Source organism: Bos grunniens, chromosome 5 (genome assembly GCF_055505025.1).
Source record: "Bos grunniens cultivar Pamir isolate PY7600 chromosome 5, Bosgru_T2T1.0, whole genome shotgun sequence".
NCBI lineage: Eukaryota > Metazoa > Chordata > Mammalia > Artiodactyla > Bovidae > Bos > Bos grunniens.
The window spans coordinates 84,323,433-84,345,218 of NC_141169.1; the positions used below are offsets into that span (position 1 = coordinate 84,323,433).

Below are 21,786 nucleotides of genomic sequence, written 5' to 3' on the forward strand. Positions count from 1 at the left end.
GGGCCTAAACTTCCCAGCTATTCAGATGTTCTTTCTGGAGTTGCCAGCTGATTATCCCACCTCCCATCTCCACTCTATGTACTGTTTGGCTGGGAACCTAGGAAGGCCTGTTCTAACTCTAATCTCTTGCAGAGCAATTTCTTCTCTTCTTTCTCTGATGGATGAATCTCATCTTCATTCTGTTTGCAAAAATACTTCAACATTTCTGTATTTTTTTCTGGCAAGCAATCTTGTTTTTCAGTATTGTGATATGAAATGAAAGTGAAAGTGTTAGTTCCTTAGCCATGTCTGACTCTTTGCGACCCCATGGACTGTAGCCCACCAGACTCCTCTGTCCATGGAATTCTCCATGCGAGAATACTGGAATGGGTAGCCATTCCCTTCTCCAGAGGATCTTCCCAACCCAGGGATTGAACCTGGGTCTCCTCCATTGCAGGGAGATTCTTTACCAGCTGAGCCACCAGGGAAGACTATGTCTATTAAAATACAAATTTCAGTGGATCTTGGAAAGAAGAACATGTACTGTGTACTATTTTCCAATGCATATTTTCTCATACTTTTCAATTTTTTAATTTCTTGTCTAAGATGTTTTACCATATGCAGTTTTGTGCATTTTACATGGGTGTGCATACACATATACAGAAGAATTATATTTATAAAATGGACTGTCAGGATTTTGTCATGTATTTTCTGCCTGCTTTTTAATTGTCTTCTGCATCTAGGAAGGTACAAATATATATGATTGTTATACAGTGTTTTCCCATATTGATGATGTATAAAGTATATTTTAAACATTAATCATCAAGAAATCAAATAAGTTCTTGAATATTTAATGAGTCTATTTTAGTCATTGGTCTTAAGAACTGAGACACTTTCAAGTTAAACACTTTTGTAGTTGTGTAAAATAATTTAATGGCAGAACTTGAAGTTTTGATAGTTTTCTTTTTTTCCCCATTTCATTGAGATATAATTGGCATATAATATTGTCAGTGATATATGTATATATTGTGAAATGATTACTACAATAAATTTAGTTAACAATCTCACAGTCATAATTTTTTTTCTTAAAATGGGAACATTTAAGATCTACTCTCTTAGGAACTTTCAAATATATGCTCTAGTATGGCTAACTATAATCAGCATGCTTTACATTACATATCAGAATTTGTCTCATTTTTTTCTTTTGTATTTGTTCTATCTTAATTGTTTTGATACCAGTCGAGTAACTTTAGTCAAATTAAGAGGAAAGTGTTTAAATCTTTCTTTTTCAGCAAAGAATCGTGGAATTGCCATTCCAGTGGATTTGGACAGCCAAGTGAATACTCTTTTCTTGAAGAGTCATTCAAATATGGTGCAGAGAGCGGCCATGGGCTGGAGACTATCAGCTCGCTCTGGACCACGCTTTAAGGAAGCTCTTGGAGGGCCTTCTTGGGACTACAGAAATATTATTGAAAAGTTACAGGTACAATAAGAGCATGAAATGACATTAATATTTTCTAAATTATAATTTTAATATATGTGACCACATAAATAAACTATGGTTAAAACTATTAAATTCTAGTTGGGTACAAGGCTTTGCTTTCCAATGTCCAACCAACATTATCCTTTTTAAAACATTGCTTTCAGATAGAAGTTGTTGGGAGTCTTTTTCTTTTTTTCTTTTTGAGTAGGTATTATTTAATGTGTTCTGACAGTGAGGTTGGAGAAGGCAATGGCACCCCACTCCAGTACTCTTGCCTGGAAAATCCCATGGACGGAGGAGCCTGGTAGGCTATAGTCCATGGGGTCGCTAGAGTCGGACACGACTGAGCGACTTCCCTTTCACTTTTCACTTTCATGCATTGGAGAAGGAAATGGCAACCCACTCCAGTGTTCTTGCCTGGAGAATCCCAGGGACAGGGGAACCTGGTAGGCTGCCATCTCTGGGGTCGCACAGAGTCGGACACGACTGAAGCGACTTAGCAGCAGCAAACAGTGAGGTAATGGGTCTTAATATCAAAATAATAACTGTAATACATTTGGTGGAATAATTTACTGTAAAGACCCATGTAATAAGTATTTCACAACCTTGCTTCAGTTCATGTCTCAATATCCTTTTATACTTCTTTGATGAGAATGGTGTGAGCACCTTTACTCCCAAATTATTTGCATAGTATCCCACTCCTGTGTTTGGCTGGACATTCTGGGACACTGAGTAAAGAGAGGCATTATATTAATCTACCCAGACTGCCATCATGAAATACCACAGCCTGGGTGGTTTAACCGACAGAAATTTCTTTCTCACAGCTCTGGAGCTAGAAATTCAAGATCAAGGCGCTGGCAGCTTTGTTTTCTTGGGAGGTCTCTCTCCTTGGCTTGCAGGTGGCATGCGTGCCACTGTACCCTCCCGTGGTCTTCCCTCTGTGCACACACTTCTCTGACCTAATTGCTTCTTGTAAGGCCACCGGTCATTTCGAAGTAGAGCCCCTCAATATGAATTCATTTTACTTGAATTACCTCTTTAAAGGCCCTGACTCCAAATATAGTCACATTCTGAAGCATTGCTGTGTATGTGCTGTGTGCTCAGCCACTCAGTCGTGTCCGTCTTTGCGGCCCTGTGGGCTGCAGCCCTGCCAGGCTCCTCTGCCCATGGAATTTCCCAGGCAAGAATACTGGAGTGGGTTGCCATTCCCTTCTCCAGGGTATCTTCCTGGTGCAGGGATTGAACCCACGTCTCTTGCATCTCCTGCATTGTCAGGTAGATTTTTTTTTTTTTACCACTAACACCATCTGGGAAGCGTCAAAGCACCAGGATTAGGGCTTTATCATATGAATTTTGAAAGGGACATAATTCGGCCCATAGGAGATACCTTCCCACTCACATAACCAGTGAAAGATGTCATGGCACAAACTGGAGTATGGCTTGAGGAAAGTTTTTGGCATGGAGAATGGTCACAACATGAACTGGAATAAATATTATAAGAGGTAATGAGTAGATTACTTGGTGAAGATTCAGAGTTTTAATAGATGAATGTAGTCGCCCCCATTTGACACAACCTAGAGAAAGCCCATGCACAGCAATGAAGACCCAGCAAAGCCAAAAATAACTAACTAAATAAATAAAATTATAAAAAAAATGAAGGCAAGGTCAACAGACCTGTTGCTTCTTAGATGGAGATAGAGAGGGAGCATGAGGGACATTGAAGAGGCATGATGATTGGAGACTAGGTAACATTATAGACCCTGGACTGTCGGAAGGAGAGAATACAGTAATAGGATGTTGGCTGTGCTCATTGAACACACAGTGAATTAGATTTATTGGCTACTGAATGTACTGGAAAGCAGGTCTATATTTGGAGGTAAGAGTTGGTTGGTGTTGCTAAAAGAAAGAGTATGCTGCTGCTGCTGCTAAGTCACTTCAGTTGTGTCCAACTCTGTGCAACCCCATAGACGGCAGCCCACTAGGCTCCTCTGTCCCTGGAATTCTCCAGGCAAGAATACTAGAGTGGGTTGCCATTTCCTTCTCCAATGCATGAAAGTGAAAAGTGAAAGTGAAGTCGCTCAGTCGTGTCCTACTCTAGCGATCCCATGGACTGCAGCCTACCAGGCTCCTCTGTCCATGGGATTTTCCAGGCAAGAGTACTGGAGAGGGGTGCCATTGCCTTCTCTGAAAAGAGAGAGTATAGTGATAGGAAAAACAAAGAACATTTTTTTAGGCTGCCAGAAGTTGCAGAATGGCCAAATAAAATGAGGAAAAAAAAGGCACAGTCAGAAAGGAGGCAAGCAGGTTTATGAGAGACAGGGGAGCAGACATTTCAGAGGAGAGATTGTCGTGTCAACCAGCATAGAGAGGGCATGCTTTCAACTTATTTCAGCATAGTCAGTTACATTCACTGGATAAATATATATTTGATGAACACTGTACCAGCCACTGTGTTAAGTATTGGAGATAGAACCATGAGGTCTGTGTCCTCATGGAAAATGCATTGTAACCCATTAAGTAAATGATATAATGTTAGATAATTAAAACTGCTGTGAATAAATCATGATAACAGTATGATGGAGAGTCACTGGGAGAGTGATTCTGTAGTGAGGGAGTGCTTCTCCATTGAGGAGACGTTGACACCCAAATGAGGAGGAAGAGTCTGGAGCTTTATGGGAAAGGAAGAGTAAGTGCAGTGATGCTTTGGCAGGAATGAGGTTAGGGATTTGAGAAACCAAGAGAATCCCATTGGAGCAGATGGGAGCAAAGGAAGACAGTATTATGAAATAAGTAGCCAAATCACGTAGAGACTGCCATGCATGATAAAGTGTTTGGCTTTATTCTAAATGTGATGGAAAATCATTGGGGATTTTTAGCAGAAAATAGGCATGACTTGGTTTACCTTTAAAAAAAACACTGTGGATTTTGAGTGGTGAATTGACTATCGGGTCCAGACAGAAGCAATGAGTCTAGTTCATTAGTCATTGCATTAATTCAGGTAAAAGGTAATGGTGGCTTGGCTTAAAGGGGTAGTGATAGCAATGAAGATAATAAATTTTGGATACAGTTGGTCCTAGAGCCATTGGGGCTTGGTGGATGGATGGGAGAGTTGTGGGATGTTGGAAAGAGAAATCAAGGATGAGCCTTGGTATAATATGATTAGATCATTTGCTAAGGTAAGGAAGGATGGGAGAGTTGGAATCAAGAGATTCTGTATGGAGAATCTTAAGTGTGAGATGCCTATGTAAGTATCTATATGGATGTGTCAAACAGACTGATGGATGTATGGGTCTTGGGTGGTTTGGAAAGATACCAATGCAGGAAGTATAAATGTGGGAATTTTCAGCATATATATGATGTCAAAACCATGCAATTTCATGAGGTTCCTCACAAGAAACTGTAGATGTAGAAGAGAAAGGACCAGGAATTTGGTAAAGGAGTAGTCAGGACACAGATGGAAAGCAAGGAAAAATGTGATGTTACAGAACCAAGAGTAGAAGGTGTTTGACGAATCAGGAACAGTGTGTAAAATGCTTAGGTAAGATGAGGACAGAAAAGTAACCACTGAATTTAGCAACATGGTGGTGATTGCAGCTAACTGGTATTCAATGATTACTAACATTAAGGAGTGTTACATGTTACACCAGTACATGTTAGAGGCTGTTTCTTCTTTTTTAGTTTTTTTAAGCCATTTTTAAAATGAAGCATAGTTAATTTGGGGGATAGTGAGAGCTTCCCTGGTGGCTCAGACGGTAAAGAATCTGCCTGCAATGCAGGAGAACTGGTTTCCATCCCTGGGTCCAGAAGATCCCCTGGAGAAGGGAATGGCAACCCACCCCGGTATTCTTGCCTGGAGATTTCCATGGACAGAGGTGTCTGTTGGGCTACAGTCCATGGGGTCCCAAAGTGCTAACTGGACATGACTAAGCAACTATTTGGCATAGTTAATTTGCAGTGTTGTATTAGCTTCAGGTGTATATCAGTGATCATTTTTCAGATTATTTTCCATTATAGGGTTATTACAAAACATTGTAGAGGCTACTGTATGTATTTACTTTTAATCCTCACAGCAAGCCTGTGTAATTGCTAGTATCATTATCCTGGGTTTTCACATTGGGGAAACAATGAATTAAAGAGATTATGTAGTTGATCCATGATCGAAATAGGAGATAAAGACTCACATCATAGATGCCTGGACACAGTTTGTTTAGAGAATGAAATGAAGTCGAGAGGTAATCTGAAAGAGAGGTATGTTTTAGTGATGTTTTCTTAACTACGGTAACTGTGGTCACATTTGATAACCATATTCTCTTCCCGCCTTTGTATAATATCTAGTTTCCGTTTATGTGATTTTTTTTTTCCTCCCTGGTAGTCTCTCTCAACTATTATGAGGAATTTCTCAGAAAACTTATTTAGTAATTGAAGGAGAAATGATCACTTTTGCTAAAAGGGAAGGAAAGAGTTAAACAAAAGTTAACTCCTGAAATCTAGTCATAAGAAATCAAGAGACTACCAGGAAGAAAATAACTTAAAAGTATATGCTGAGAGTAACAATAAGCAATTGGCAGTTAGTTTTCTGCTTAACAGAATAAAGCTACAGTTATGGGCAAATAAAGTTTTGCGTTATGTGAGTGTTTGCTTTTTTTTTTGTTTGTTTTCTTAGTTAATTTTAAAACAAAAAGGGGAGGCTTTCATCATTAAATAATCTTAGTTAATTTTAAAACAAAAAGGGGAGGCTTTCATCATTAAATAATGTTCAATAAATTATCATTGCTTATACTTAATTTAAGAAACATGTCACTTGACTGCTTTCAGCTATAATTAACAGCGAAAAGTGGCTTAAATAATAAAAAATATATTTTTTCACACGCAAGAAGTCTGAAACTAGGGCTCTTCCTGAGGTGTTTAATTCAGTAGCTTCATTGGTCAGGTTCTCAACCACCATTAGTCTGTTGACTTTCAGCTTAAGGCTGGTTTTCAAAGGTCCTTTGAGGTCTGCCTTGTATTTTGAATTTTCACACTCTGAGGCTATCTTAGAAGCCATAGATAGTTTCTAAAGAATCTGCCCTGCCCACTCCCCAACTCCATACACACCCTCACACTCAGCAGACTTCACTTGATGTCTTATTGGCCAAGATTGTGTCACAGAATCACTCCTAACCAGTTGTTGGCAGGGGAAATGGAATGACCAAGACTGGCTTAAACCAATCAACCTTGAACCTAGGGGAGGCGGGCAGGGGCTCCTCTCCCTGACAGTGTTATTGCCTGACTGAGAAAAAACATGGAGATTCTGTTAGCAAGGAAAAGGATAAGGAAAGGCTACTGGTAGATGATCAATAGTGTCTGTCAAAAAGTATAATTTGAAATACTACTAAATGTCATCGAACCCTTGTGTAGTACTAATACTGCTTCAGGTAATATATCAGGGAATTTCCCCCACTGGAAAAAAATGGTCAGTTTCAGGTGACCAGTGACACATATGAAGTCTTTTTTAGCTGTTCCCTGAGCATACTCTAACTCCAATTTGATGAATACCTGTACTGTCTGTGGGCTTCCCTGGTTGCTCAGTTGGTAAAGAATCCGCCTGCAATGCAGGAGACCCAGGTTCAATTCCTGGGTCTGGAAGATCCGCTGGAGAAGGGAATGGCTACCTATTCCAGTATTCTGGCCTGGAAAATTCCATGGACTGTTTAGTCCATGGGGTCTCAAAGAGTTGGACATGACAGAGACTTTCACTTTCACTTTTGCACTATCTGTATTACAGTCCCAGACACTGCAGTACTTGTAGCAGTGGCTTTACTGACTTTTTATCTTTCCTGTATATTCTTAGAAAGCTATACCTACCCACTCCTCCTTTATCATATAAATGAAAAAGGAGATCCAGGAAGTGTTCAGACAGAAAGCCAGGCTCTGCTTAAAGCACACGCATCCAGTGCTTTGGCAAGTAGGATACCTCTTCTCTGAAAGTCCCATATCTCATTTCTAGTTAGTATTCATAAGCTTGTCGTATTTTTAAAGGATGAAATCTGAGTCAGGTCTTCACATGTCTTCTCTTGTGCTTTATTCCTTAGGATGTAGTGGCCTCCTTGGAGCAACAGTTCAGCCCGATGATGCAGGCTGAATTCTCAGTGTTGGTTGATGTGTTGTACAGCCCAGAACTGCTGTTTCCCGAGGGAAGCGATGCGAGAATAAGATGTGGCGCTTTCATGTCGAAGTAAGTGGGTACAGCCGAGATGCTGCAGGTGCTGCCGCGCTGAGCCTGCCTCTGACGTGCCTGCTTTCTGATGCTGATGGTGCCTCACGACAGTCCACAGAGCATGCGAAGCGTCTAAAATCCCTGCAAGTGTACTTCCAAAATCATTAGTGTGATTCAATGGAAATTTGGTTTTTGGTGATTTTCAGGTTATCATACTTATTAACATTTACTGAAAATGAAGTGTATCATTGGGCACAAAAATATCACATAAAAGAATATCTTGATTCTGAGTCCTTTCTATAGCTCTGTGGTGTGAACTTTTAAAAGATTTCAGTTTAAGGTCACTGATTTTCCTTAAGAGAAAGAGGAGGGAAAGGGAACTAGCGTTTATTGAGGTCTTACTATGTGGGCTATTGTCCTGTGTATGCTTACCCATGTTATCTGTACAAATGCTCTGAGAGATTGGGCCTCATTTTATTTACTTATTTTTTTTTGTATGTTACTATTTATTTAATGAAAGAAATGAGGATATATAACACATATTCATATATTTATCTGCTATCATTAAAAAACAATGATGGAAGCCTAAACAATAAAGGCCACTGTGATAATTACTTCATATGAGGATGGAAGGTAGATGTGATTAGGATGAAAGTTAAACTTATCTGAATATATTTTGTTTAAGAGCTGAGATCTTTCAATATACTTTCATTACAGACTTGATTTTACATAACTTTAAAATAAAATGAAAATAAAATGCATACAGTTAGTAGTATAACAACAAAGAGAATAAATATGTCAAATGACTTTAAACACAGTAAATTGAATTCAAAGTCTTCAGATCAGATCAGTTGCTCAGTCGTGTCCGACTCTCTGCGACCCCATGAATCGCAGCACGTGAGGCCTCCCTGTCCATCGCCAACTCCCAGAGTTCACTCAGACTCAGGTCCATCGAGTCAGTGATGCCATCCAGCCATCTCATCCTCTGTCGTCCCCTTCTCCTCTTGCCCCCAATCCCTCCCAGTATCAGAGTGGCCCAGGTGTGCTTCAGTAACCAGCTGTTAAGTCTCGACCCGGCACTCAGCCATGCTGCTTTGATGATGCTCATCTAAAGCTCTTTCATGTATGTATTTCTCTTAGCATTTTTGTGGTATTGTCAGGTCTACTGCAGTGGGTGTGTTATCCTAGAATATTTTCATTTTAATGGTAAAGGAGAAATTCTCAAGGAAATATAAGCAGTTGTGAGAGAAAGTTTTAGGTAGCTCCAGAAAGATGCATCTTAATGTTGAGGACCCTTCACTGAATGATTTGTGCAAGTAACCGCATGTTGACTCAAGATGGCCAGGCAGAGGTACATGGTCTCCTTGGGGAGAGAACCTGGATGAAGGTTCAGAAGAAGCTGCAACCCCCTTGACCATTATTTGTCACAGCCTCTTCTGTATGGTTGAGAATATGGCTAAAATGATCTCAAAGCCTCCTCTATTGACTGTAATGTAGTGAGGCAGAAATTGATGAGGGGACACAGGAAGTGTGTTTCTTTCTTTTACCAGTTAAAGTTGGGATTTGGGGAGAGAAAATGAGGTATGGGGTGAGAAGAACTGACTAGAGGGGTCATGTTGAAGAGCAGGTGGAGTTTCTCCATTATGGCCAGAATTAGGAATTCTTTACTCTTGATCACTGTATCTCAAGAAGCCTGGGAAGAATGGACTTGTCTGGGCACTAACCAGCCTTCTAATAAGCGTTTTTAAATGAAGGGTCTGGAGTGTCTGCAAACTGCTGACTGTGGAAGCCACTGGAAAAAAAAAGTAGAGGTGTTGTCTAGTATAAAAATAGGGTCTTTGTCAAATATACTTTATCTCCCATGAATATGCTGCTGCTGCTGCTAAGTCGCTTTAGTCGTGTCCGACTCTGTGCGACCCCATAGATGGCAGCCCACCAGGCTCCCTATCAACGTACATATAACATAGGTTAAAAAGTAGGCAATAAACGTGAGAATTTTAACTCTAGGATATTCATATGATGCTACAGCTATATCCCAGAGGCTTGATAGTCTAGACAAGTGATTGGCAAATTCTGGCCCACAGGCCATTGATAATTTTTGCAACTAAAGTTTTATTGAAACACAGCCACACACATTCATTTACGTATTGTCATCAGTGGCTACTTTCATACTGTTACAGCAGAACTGACTAGTGGCCTAGTCTGCATGGCCTCCAGAGCCTAAGCTATTTACTGTTTTGCCCTAGAGAGAAGAGTTTGCTGATTCAGTGTCAAGAATTAGTGTCAATATGATAACTATACATGGCTATTAATATGAACATTTAAATTCATTACAACACAGATAAAATATTTAGTCCCTCAGTCGACATTTGCCACATGTTAAATACTCAGTAGCCCTAGGTAGCTACTGGCCAACAACTAAGACAGCACAGTTATAGAACATTTCAACGATCTCAAATAAAATTTTGGTCTAGAACTTAAGGATATAGGTGTGTGAGAAGGTGATGTAAAGTAACTCAAAATGTCAAGAAAATATTGACCTGTGCTGAAGATGAAGCAAGTCTATTGCAATATTAGGTAAATTCAAAGGAGAGAGGGGCTTCCCTGGTGGCTCAGAGGTTAAAGCGTCTGCCTGCAATGCGGGAGACCTGGGTTCGATCCCTGGATTGGGAAGATCCCCTGGAGAAGGAAATGGCAACCCGCTCCAGTATTCTTGCCTGGAGAATCCCATGGACGTAGGAGCCTGGTCGGCTATAGTCCACGGGGTCGCAAAGAGTCGGACACGACTGAGCCACTTCACTTCACTTCACTTCAAAGGAGAGAAGCAGAATGCCATGATACTGAGAATGTATCACAGGTCCTACATTTGGATGGAGGAAGAGAAAGTCACACGTAGTTTAGTGGTTAGAGAAAGGATTTTTATGCAGTTGTATGCGAGTGATTGTAGCATGGCTTGAGGCTCGGGGATATCTGTTTACTTCTTGCATAATTCTGGGAAGAGCCAAGAGTTTTATTTGTAAGGATATCTATTATAATAAAATTAGAATCCAACATCATTAATTGCTGTAGGTCTTAAGTGGGGCTTCTGACTTCCTCAGATGAATTGAATTATTGGAACTTGTTGAGTCAGATGCGTCTGCTGGAGAATGTCAGGGCTAACCCCCAGGAAAGGACCAGATTTCACATTAGTCACATGCAGTGAGGGAGAAGAAAATAGGTCATTGTGAGTATTGGCTTTTATGGTGGGTGCATGTAGTTCATTAATATCCACACTTAATCCTCCCTTATGAAGGAGAAGCTTAATGTTTCCCAAATTATGGGATGTGACTTATGAAGAGGAAACCATTGATTTGTAAAAAAATTTGGGAAAGAATATAAAATATCAGCATGCATCTCATATAATAAAGGTAACTTTTTGCAATCATTGTATAAATACACTCACATTCATGTATTTGTATGGTGAATTGTTTTGTGAAACTTACTCTTTACTTAGATACAGAAAAAATTTGAAAGCCAAATGATCTAATTCAACCAAACATTATTTGATAGATGAATGCTTTGTATAAATACCAAGCAAGTGTTCATTTATTCCCACCAATATTTTCAAATCAGTTCAGTTCAGTTCAGTCGCTCAGTCGTGTCTGACTCTTTGCGACCCCATGAATCGCAGCACGCCAGGCCAGTGAATTAAATATTTTATCTAAAGAATTAAAGAAAATAGAAATAGCCTAAGAGAGAAAAATGTCAAAAGAAATTTACAGTGTCTACCAAATGATTTTCATGAGCTTCCCTGGTAGCTCAGTTGGTAAAGAATCCGCCTACAATGCAGGAGACCCTGGTTCGATTCCTGGGTCAGGAAGATCCCCTGGAAAACAGATAGGCTACCCACTCCAGTATTCTTGGGTTTCCCTGGTGGCTCAGATGGTAAAGAATTTGCCCACAATGCAGGATACCTGGGTTCAATCTCTGGGTCAGGAAGATCCCCCAGAGGAGGACATGGCAACCCACTCCAGTATTCTTGCCTGGAGAATCCCCATGTCCGGAGGATCCTGGCGGGCTACGGTCCCTGGGGTCATAAAGAGTAAGACATGACTGAGCAGCTATGGATAGTACAGTCTGTAAAAAAAAGACTGAATAACTCTCTTTCAGAGAGGCAGGTTTTTGTTTCTTGCCAGAATGCAATGGCACCCCACTCCAGTACTCTTGCCTGGAAAATCCCATGGACAGAGGAGCCTGGTAGGCTGCAGTCTATGGGGTCGCTAAGAGTCGGACACGACTGAGCGACTTCACTTTCACTTTTCACTTTCATGCATTGGAGAAAGAAATGGCAACCCACTCCAGTGTTCTTGCCTGGAGAATCCCAGGGATGGAGGAGCCTAGTGGGCTGCCGTCTATGGGGTCGCACAGAGTCGGACACGACTGACGTGATTTAGCAGCAGCAGCAGCAGCAGCAGGAGAACTTTCGACCAACAAATGTGCCTGACCACATGAACATATAGTGCCCTGCCCAGATGTAACATGTCTAAGAGGAAATCACTATTCCTTCCCAACATGAAATAGGTGTCATTTAAAACTATCATTGCCTATCTACTAACCCAACTCATACATTTTAGGCATCTGTGCTCTCCCTTCCTTTTGTTTTTCCACTTCCTGTATGCCATTGTTTGCCAGGTCTTGGCTATTTTATTTCTGTATTGCTTCTTATGCCCTTTCCCCATCTTGTGCCCTGTTCATCTCTTACTTGTTCTCACGCTTCCATGCCCTTGTTCCCACTGCCATCTTTTTAACAGGTAGGGACGATCATACAGCTCCTTTAACACAGTGGTTCTCTATTTTCTATAAATTCCAGACTCTTTAGCATAATATTCCCAGTTCTTTCTTTTCAGACTGCACTTTTTACAGTCTCCTTTTCCATGTCTTTAACTGTCAGCTGGCAGCTAGAGTATACTTATTTCCTGGACATGACATCAGCTTTTCTGCCTCTGCCCTTTTTTCCATTCCCTTTGAAATCACTTCTCTCCACTGTTTCCTGCCAGGTGAAATCTTCATAGTTAAATGTTACATTGTTTCTGAAACCTTCTCTGGTCAGCCCTAGGCAGCTCCCCAACAAAATGTAATGGCTTCTTAGTCCAGTTTATGACTTTTGCCTTTCTCTCTGCTCTAACTTCTTGTAAGACACGGCTGTGTATAACCTAGGACTCCCTTCATCAGTGGAGGGATGTCCTGTCTCCACAGAGTGGTGCTTCAGAATTTTGACTCTGAAGTCAGGTTCAGTTCAGTTCAGTTCAGTCACTCAGTCATGTCCAACTCTTTGCGAACCCATGGACTGCAGCAAGCCAGGCTTCCCTGTCCATCACCAGCTCTGGAGCTTGCACAAACTCATGTCCATCGAGTCAGTGATGCCATCCAACCATCTCATCCTCTATTGTCCCCTTCTCCTCCTGCCTTCAATCTTTCCGAGCATCAGGGTCTTTTCCAATGAGTCAGTTCTTTGCATGGTGGCCAAAGTATTGGTGTTTCAGCTTTAGCATCAGTCTTCCCAATGAATATTCAGGACTGATTTCCTTTAGGATGGACTGGTTTGATCTCCTTGCATTCCAAGGGACTCTCAAAAGTCTTCTCCAACACCACAGTTCAAAAGCATCAATTCTTTGGTGCTCAGCTTTCTTTATAGTCTAGCTCTCACATCCATACATGAGTACTGGAAGTCAGATAGACCTGGTCTATTTCCAGATCCCACAACTTAACACTTGTGTAACCGGAGGAAAGTTGCTTTACCTCTTTGGGTCTCTGTTTTCTCATTAGCAAAATTAGCCTGTTAACAGAACCTCACATATGACTTTGGCTTGCTGTGAGGATAAGTGGAGAAAATTCATGGAAAGTGCTCATGCTTCATGCTGACACTTGATAAGCACTGACTAGCTGCTATCTAGTGAAAGCTCACTTTTCCTCGGGGCTCTGTCCCATAGGATTCCCGTTATGTCACTGAAATCAGATCATTCCATTATATTCTACATGGTTTTGTTTTCTTCTAGGAGGACATATCTCATGGGGTTGTTTTGAGAACCAGCTTTTTAACAACATGAGTTGTGTATGCTAAGCTGTAAATTATGATTCTCAGCATCTTATTTGATTCTGAGTTCTTGGAGATGTTATATAACTGTGACCTCAAATATTTCTCTTGACAGAACTCCACTGCAGAGGTCACCAATTAATTAGAATCTTTGCCCAAATTATAGCAAAAATAGTAAATGGATAGGCTATCTTGAATTTACTTTTTTTTTTTTTGCTTCTAATCACTAAAACTGCCAATTTCTACCAAGCCCTAGCAGTGAAAAATAGCAGTTATTATTAGCGGAAACTGGAAGCATCCCATTAGTGCTAAGGCTCCAGTGTTGTATGCTGCAATTATATAGTTACTGTGATATACTACATGGAAAATAATATAGTATGGTATAATATAATAAAGTGTACTATACTGCAGATATTCGTATTTCTTTCCTAATAAACTTGTTTTAGTTCACACGATAGACTTGAAGATAATCAGCATTTCATTGGTCTTTTTAGAGTATTGTGTCCCACTAAAAGTATGTTACCTGAATAAACTTGAGAAGCACTGGGGTATACTGACTATAAAGCAAAAGTTTTATAATACAAAGTTTATAAGCTGAAATGTAATTTTAAAACTTTGATGACATGTATCTAGTTGCTTTATACTCTAAAATAATGGTGTGATTATTTTTTCCCTCTGGTATATGATGCTATTATATTAACTTAAAGAGAAATTACTGTCCTATTAAGGCTTAATGTTTTGTTTTAAGGTTGATTAATCATACAAAGAAACTGATGGAAAAAGAAGAAAAATTGTGCATTAAAATTCTTCAGACTTTACGAGAAATGCTAGAGAAGAAAGACAGCTTTGTGGAAGAGGTATTTAAATTTTTTTCTTGCTATTTGAAAATAAAATAGAATTTCTAGAATACTATAATGAATAAGTTACAATAGGCTATTATATGATTATTTGTATTACATATTAATAGTGTGTGTACTTAGATGAATTAGATAATTTGAGTTTTTATGTTATTCATCTCTTAATGTTTACTTTTGATTTGAGAAGTAACTAAGATTAGAATGGCCCAAGTGTTTGGTTTATTTGTTATTATTATATTTTGTCATGAATATGTATTTTTTCTCATACAGTGTCAATGGACCAAATGATCTTTCTTAAGCATTATTAAGATTTTGTACCAAGTTCTGCTGTGAATTTAAATGCTCTGTGCATTTTGGAATATGTTGATTTTTCATTGTACATATATGTTCATGTCATTTTCTATAATATTATACCCAGTATTATAAAATAATACTTTTTTAAATAAATGGAACTGTAAGTTTCTATTCTTAACTATACTAAATATTGCACAGATGATTTTCAGGGAATATCAACTTATAGATAATAATTGTCAGTCTGTTATTAAAAATGACAGCTCAGATGCTCATTAAGAGATAGCTGGCAGCATGTTTAATACCCAAGGTGATAGATACACTTAAATATAAAATATAAATCTAATGTAGGTTTTTTTAGCTAGCTACCTTTACTGTTTACTTTTATGTTAGGTATCAAACATAATTTATAACATGCTCCTTAATAATTTTTTGTTGTGTTTCTGTAAATATTAATTATCTGGTATGTTTAAGGAAAGATTTTATTTTTGTTTATGTATATGCTATCTAATTCCAAAAAGATCGTAGTGGTAGATTTTTTCTTAACATATTTTGGTAGAAAAGAATTGCAGTGGAATCTTGGATATTAATAGAAGGGGGGATAGCTTCAAAATACAGCATTTGAGTCAGTTGTTTGCTTCAGTAATCAAAATGACTTTTGCATTGCATTAGTTCTCATCATCCTTTAAACTATATTTGGGAAACATTAATAAAATACAGGTGGTCAATACAGTTTTAATAAATGTTGCTGTAGCATAGGACTCAAGAAATATGCTTATAACTTTGACTATATGATATGTTCTTAAAAACAATACATAGAATTCCTTGGGACTTTGTGTTTCTTTCTCCTTTGGTACTTCAAACTATTGCTATAGATTGATATTGGCTGAAGTATCAGATCCTAAAGTGGAAAAAATGAGGTCATATGAATTTTTTACAGATGAGTGAAGTTTATGATAACAGTTATTTGTGCTTAACAGAAGATATGTGATAAGCCTTTCAATTTTATATAATAGATGATTATTGAATTACTATAAAGGAAACTAGGAAAGAAGTCAGGCAAGATTTTACTGTGACTAGTCAGGAGAATTTCAGCACATCTCCCAAACCACTGTACAATAATTCATGCTGCTGTCTGGGTCTCCTTAACACTCCTAGGGCCATCACTAACTAGCTCAGGCTTTCATCTTCTCTTGTCTAGAAAATACCAGTGCCCAGTTCCCTGAGACCTCCTTGAAGGGAGGCAGGGCTGCTGTTTTCAGAGCTCCAGGGACACTATTCCCATTAAGTATGATGTGAACGGCGCCCCCAGGACACGGTCCTCAGGGAAGGGGTCAGCTGAGGCTCTTTAGGCTCATTCACTCAGGCAGTTCACACACACTGTGAGCAACTATTAAGTGGTGGCCCTAGTGTCTGGGCACTGGGGAGATGGAGACCAATGGCACAGCTTACTCAGGGCCACCACGGAGTGCATTTCACATGCTTCTGGGGTCCTGTCAGTGTCTGCGGAGATCACAAGAGCCTTTCAGGAACCTTCAGGGGCTCTGCACACTGGGTATTACAGGACCGCCTCTGCCTACCCCGCTACCCTTCCTCATCCATTAGCCTCCAAAAACCTGTCCTTCTCAGGGTGCCTGCAGTGTCCCGCAGGCTTTTTCAGCACTGAGCCTTCCCAATCTGGAATTGGGATTGTTAAAATACAAATAAGCCTCAATACCCCCAGTGTTATCTTTGTGAAGGAGCTAATGAGGAATACTTATCAACTGTTTTTTCCAAAAGTGATACTTTCTCAATAGAATTAACAAAATACTATGTACCTCTCTCTCTTTTTTTAATTAATTTATTTTTTATTGAAGGATAATTGCTTTAAAGAACTTTGTTGTTTTCTGTCAAACCTCAACATGAATCAGCCATAGATACACATGTATCCCCTCCTTTTTGAAACTCCCTCCCATCTCCCTCACCACCTCACCCCTCTAGGTTGATACGGAGCCCCTGTTTGAGTTTCCTGAGCCACATAGCAAATTCCCATTGGCTCTCTATTTTACATATGGTAATGTAAGTTTCCATGTTACTCTTCCCATACATTTCCCCTCTCCCCATGTCCGTAAGTCTATTTTCTATGTCTGTTTCTCCACTGTTGCCCTGTAAATAAAGTCTTCAGTGCCATTTTTCTAGATTCTGTATATATGCATTAGAATATATTTATCTTTCTCTTTCTGATTGACTTCACTCTGTATAATAGGTTCTAGGTTCATCCACCTCATTAGAACTGACTGAGGTGCTTTCCTTTTTATGGCTGAGTAATATTCCATTATGTATGTGTACCACAACTGCTTTATCCATTCATCTGTTAATGGACATCTAGGTTGCTTCCATGGTGCCTCTCTTTTTAAGATATTGTATCTGGGTATTTAGTCCAAGCTGGTTTATAGATGATGTCACTGAGACCCAGAGGGGTAGTGTGATTTACCCAAGGTCACACAGCAGGGCCAGAACCAGAACCAGCCAAAACCAGAGCTCCTTCCTCTCTGCCTAAACTTATTTATCAGATCACAGACAACTTTTACAAATGATGTATATCACTATTAAGAAAGATTAGTATATTTTGTCCAACATGTTTGGGGGAGCTGGATTTTAAGTCATAAGCAGATAGAATATAGTAGAATGCAATATCCAAAATAGATAAAAGTTTAGAAATGTAGAATTAAACATTAAGGAATATGGAAATGTAGTCATTAACTTAGAAAGAAAAACCTAAAAGAGACTTACATAAATATCATTTCTTAATTTGTGTCTATTAAAGATGGAATAAGAAAACTGTAGCTGAAAGAATTCTAGATCTTAGTCAATATTTGAATTATAATGTTGTAGAGTGAGAAGCGTTTCTCCTAGTGGAAGGAGAAGACTTTTCTCCCTATGTGAAATTTTTAGAAAGCATATTAGATCCAGAGTGATTCAAATACCTCCGCTGGGAAAGAGACAGCAATGGACAATCTCTGCATGTTGTCAGTTGGCCCGTGTTATGTGGCTGGTGGTCCCTTTTCTGTGCCAGTGGAGGGGACCTAAAGAGCCCACCAGTCTGGATGAAATGGCCTTGGGTAACAGATTCAGAAGCTGGTCAAATCCATTATTTTACAACTTACTATGTATTTTCAGGAAAAAATCCTGATTATCTGTCCTGGGATAACAGGTGGTTGTGTTTTCGTTACTATGTTAGTTTCCGACTTGTTATTGCTGTTCAGTCAAAGTCATGTCCGACTCTGCAACCCCATGAACTGCAGCACGCTAGGCTTCCCTGTCCATCACTATCTCCTGGAATTTTCTCAAATTCATGTTCACTGAGTCAGTGATTCCACCCAACCATCTCATCTTCTGTTGTCCCCTTCTCCTCTTTCCCTCAGTCTTTCCCAGTATCAGGGTCTTTTCCAGTGAGTCAGCTCTTCACATCACATGGCTGAAGTTTTGGAGCTTCAGCATCAGTCCTTCTGATTAATATTCAGGGTTGAGTTCCTTTAGGATTGGCTGGTTTGATTTTTTTGCTGTCCAAGGGACTCTCAAGAGTCTTCTCAATCACCACAGTTCGAAAGCATCAATTCTTCGGTGCTCAATCTTGTTTATGGTCCAACTCTCACATCCATACATGACTACTAGAAAAGCCATGCTCCTGCTGCTGCTGTCCGACTCTGTGTGACCCCATAGACGGCAGCCCACTAGGCTCCCCCATCCCTGGGATTCTCCAGACTAGACGGACTTTTTTGTTGGCAAGGTGATGTCTCTGCTTTTTATATACTGTCTAGGTTTGTCATAGCTTTTTTCCAAGGAGCAAACATCTTTTAATTTCATGGCTGCAGTCACTGTCTGCAGTGGTTTGTAGCCCAAGAAAATAAAATCTGTCATTGTTTCTACTTTTTCCCCTTCTATTTGCCATGAAGTGATGGGACCGGATGCCATGATCTTTGTTTTTTTGAATGTTGAGTTTTAAGCCAGCTTTTCACTCTCCTCTTTCATCCTTATCAAGTGGCTCATTAGTTTACAACCCACATGTTTATTATCTTACAGTTTTAAGGTTGAAGTTTAAAATCAAAATGTCAATTGAATTCTTTTTGGAGGCTCCAGGAGACAATTCATTTTATTTGCCTTTTTTAGCTTCTAGGGGCCTCCTGCATTCCTTGGCTCATGGCTTCTCCTTCTGTCTTCAAAGCCAGCAGCTGTCGTGTCTTCAACACCCTCCCTCCCCACCCCTGGCCTTATTTGTCTCTTTCTCTCTCTTTCTCTCTCTCTCTCACATACACACACACACCCACACACACAGACATATACACAGAGAAAGACTCCATTGTTATACCCCCCACTCTTATTCTTGCCCTCCTGCCTTCCTCTTACAAGGACACTGTGATTACATTGGAATCAGCTAGATAATCCTGTGTAATCTTCCCATCCCAAGATCCTTAATCACACCTGCAAAATTCCTTTACCAAGTAAGGTGACAGTCCCAGGTTTTTGTTGCTAGGGCATAGACATCTTTGGGAGGGCCGTTACCCAATCCATCACAATGATCTTTTTACTGGAGAGCTTACCTGTGGCTGATTAAAATGTAGGACAGTTTAAATGTGAATGAATATGACAAAAATTGCTTTGAATTTATAGCATTTTTCTGTTTTCAAAGTACTGTAAAATATTTTGCTACCTTTCAGCAGGTCTAGGAAGGATATAGAACAGGAAGCAGTACCTCCAGGTTTGTAACGTGGAGAGACTCAGAGAACTGAATTGCATTGTCACATAGTTTACCTAGTACCTGGCTGCCTGACAATCAGCTGGATGTCTACTGTCTGTATATTGAAGCATTCCCAAGAGGTCTCTCAGAATTAAATCAAACAGAAAACTCACACCAGGGTTTTTCACACTAGCTATCTTAATGTTGCTCCACATTCCTGGTGGCTCAGTAGTAAAGAACCCATCTGCCAAGTTCGATCCCTGGGTTGGGAAGATCCCCTGGAGAAGGAATGGCAACCCACTCCATCTAGTATTCTTACCTGGGAAATCCCATGGACAGAGGAGCCTGGTGGGCTCTAGTCTGTGGAGTTGCAAAAGAGTCAGAAATAACTTAACAACTAAACAACAGTAACATCATAATGTTACATTTGAGACTTCATTGATTTAAATTTAATACCGTAAAAAAAATCTCCATTTTCATTTTTGTTTTTTTCATCTCTGGTACTAGAAGTGTGTGTGTCTGTGTGTGTGCATAGAGGTGAAAATTTAAAAATAGAGCAGTGAAGTAGATTTGCTTCATGGTTGAAACAGATGTCCTTAAAGCAATTTTCGACTTCGAGACCATAGTTTTCTGATTTTATTAGCCCTCTCTGTATGAAATATTAAGGAAAAATTCATGTAACTATATTTTTCTGGTATTTAGTTGATTTTAAAAATGTATTCAATTTATAATCCTTTGATCATAGTTCCTGAATGAATTTTATGTAATATTTTTCCTTGCTTTATGTTCCTTTGTGCCAAAGGCTGAGAGAGATGTGGGTGGTAATATCCTGAAGATTTCAAATAGAATAATACAAGTAAATGAAAATTTAATTTTCTATTAGGCAAGCCTCTCTGAAACCCACTGATCATCTGTGTACCATTTGTTACAAGTGACAATGCTTATTTTTATTGAAGGTTAAAACATGGAAATTGTATATTAAAATCCCTGAAGTAGGGAGTTAGCTGAGTTTTATAAAAATTTTATAAAGTTTTATTTGTTTAGACCATTCTGGTAGAAAAGCAAAAAGTTACAAAGGATATATATAAGTACCCTGAAAGCTCAGTGTTCCTTTGTGATGGGTTCCATTTGAAAGGATCCTTTTAGGTAACAACAGCAGGCATGTTTATTTGCACTTTAAAAAATATGTATGTTGGAAAATGTGTGTAGGGAAAGAAAAGAGAAGGAATGTTTTTTAAAATGTCTTGAGGGCAGTGTGATTTCTAATATTCTCCACCCTCAGTGCCATGTTCTTCTACTCTTATTCCTGTGGAAGTGGAAGTGTTAGTCACTGAGTCATGTTTAGCTCCTTGCGACCCGTGGACTGTGTCCCACCAGGCTCCTCTGTCTGTGGAATTGTCCAGGCAGGAATACTGGAGTGGGCTGCCATTTTCTTCTCTAGGGGATGTTCCCAATCCAGGGATCAAACTGGGGTCTCTTTCATTACAGGCAGATTCTTTACCATCTGAGCCACCAGAGAAACCCTTTTATTTCTGCAACTCCACCACAAAATAGAAGTACCTGTTAGGATGTGTGTGCTTTGGAACAGCAAAGCTTAATTTAGCACCGCACCTGAGTTTTGTGTACTTCAGGGTGTTTTAGGTCCAGGTCTGAGTAAGGTTTACCTGAGGTGGTCAGGAGATAGAGCTGTTCGGGTTGGATGGAGGTGGATGGTTGAGATGCCGAGCAGGAAATAGTAAGAACTGTGTTCAGAGGATCGATTTGGCTTGAAGGACGTTTTTTTTTTTTTTGGTTGGTTTTCTTCATCTTATGCTCTTCAGTATATATTTTCATTAAGATTTATAGAGCATTAGAAATTATTTCTCTCATAAAAGGGAGAAATATATAAACAATAAATAGTAAAGATGTTTATAAGATCTGATCCTAAATGTATAAAATTCGTAGCTTCTGTCCTGTAGAATTGGAAGAGATAAGGAGCCCTGAAAATATCCCCTGATAGCCTGTGGATCTGGTAATTTACAGTCTCTTTCCTTACATTGTAGTCAAAGAAACTGACCTATTTAGAATGCCAATCATAATTTCCTCTGTGAGTATATTCATATCCACTTGTAAGTTATACTGACAATACATAAAATCTACAGGACAACAAAGATGTTTAGTCAAGTTCAATATTCTTCAAATTTTCAGGTT

General features: G+C 39.4%; 1 protein-coding gene across 3 annotated transcripts in view; it reads left to right on the forward strand.

The window, feature by feature from the left end:
• ITPR2 (inositol 1,4,5-trisphosphate receptor type 2) overlaps positions 1 to 21,786 on the forward strand; it is a 586,442-nt gene that overhangs the window by 312,456 nt on the left and 252,200 nt on the right. For all 3 annotated transcript variants that reach the window (XM_086401652.1, XM_086401653.1, XM_086401654.1), the window contains 3 exons: positions 1,272 to 1,462; positions 7,534 to 7,676; positions 14,480 to 14,588. In XM_086401652.1, coding sequence (XP_086257778.1) covers positions 1,272 to 1,462; positions 7,534 to 7,676; positions 14,480 to 14,588 — 443 coding nt within the window. The remainder of the gene's footprint in view (positions 1 to 1,271; positions 1,463 to 7,533; positions 7,677 to 14,479; positions 14,589 to 21,786) is intronic.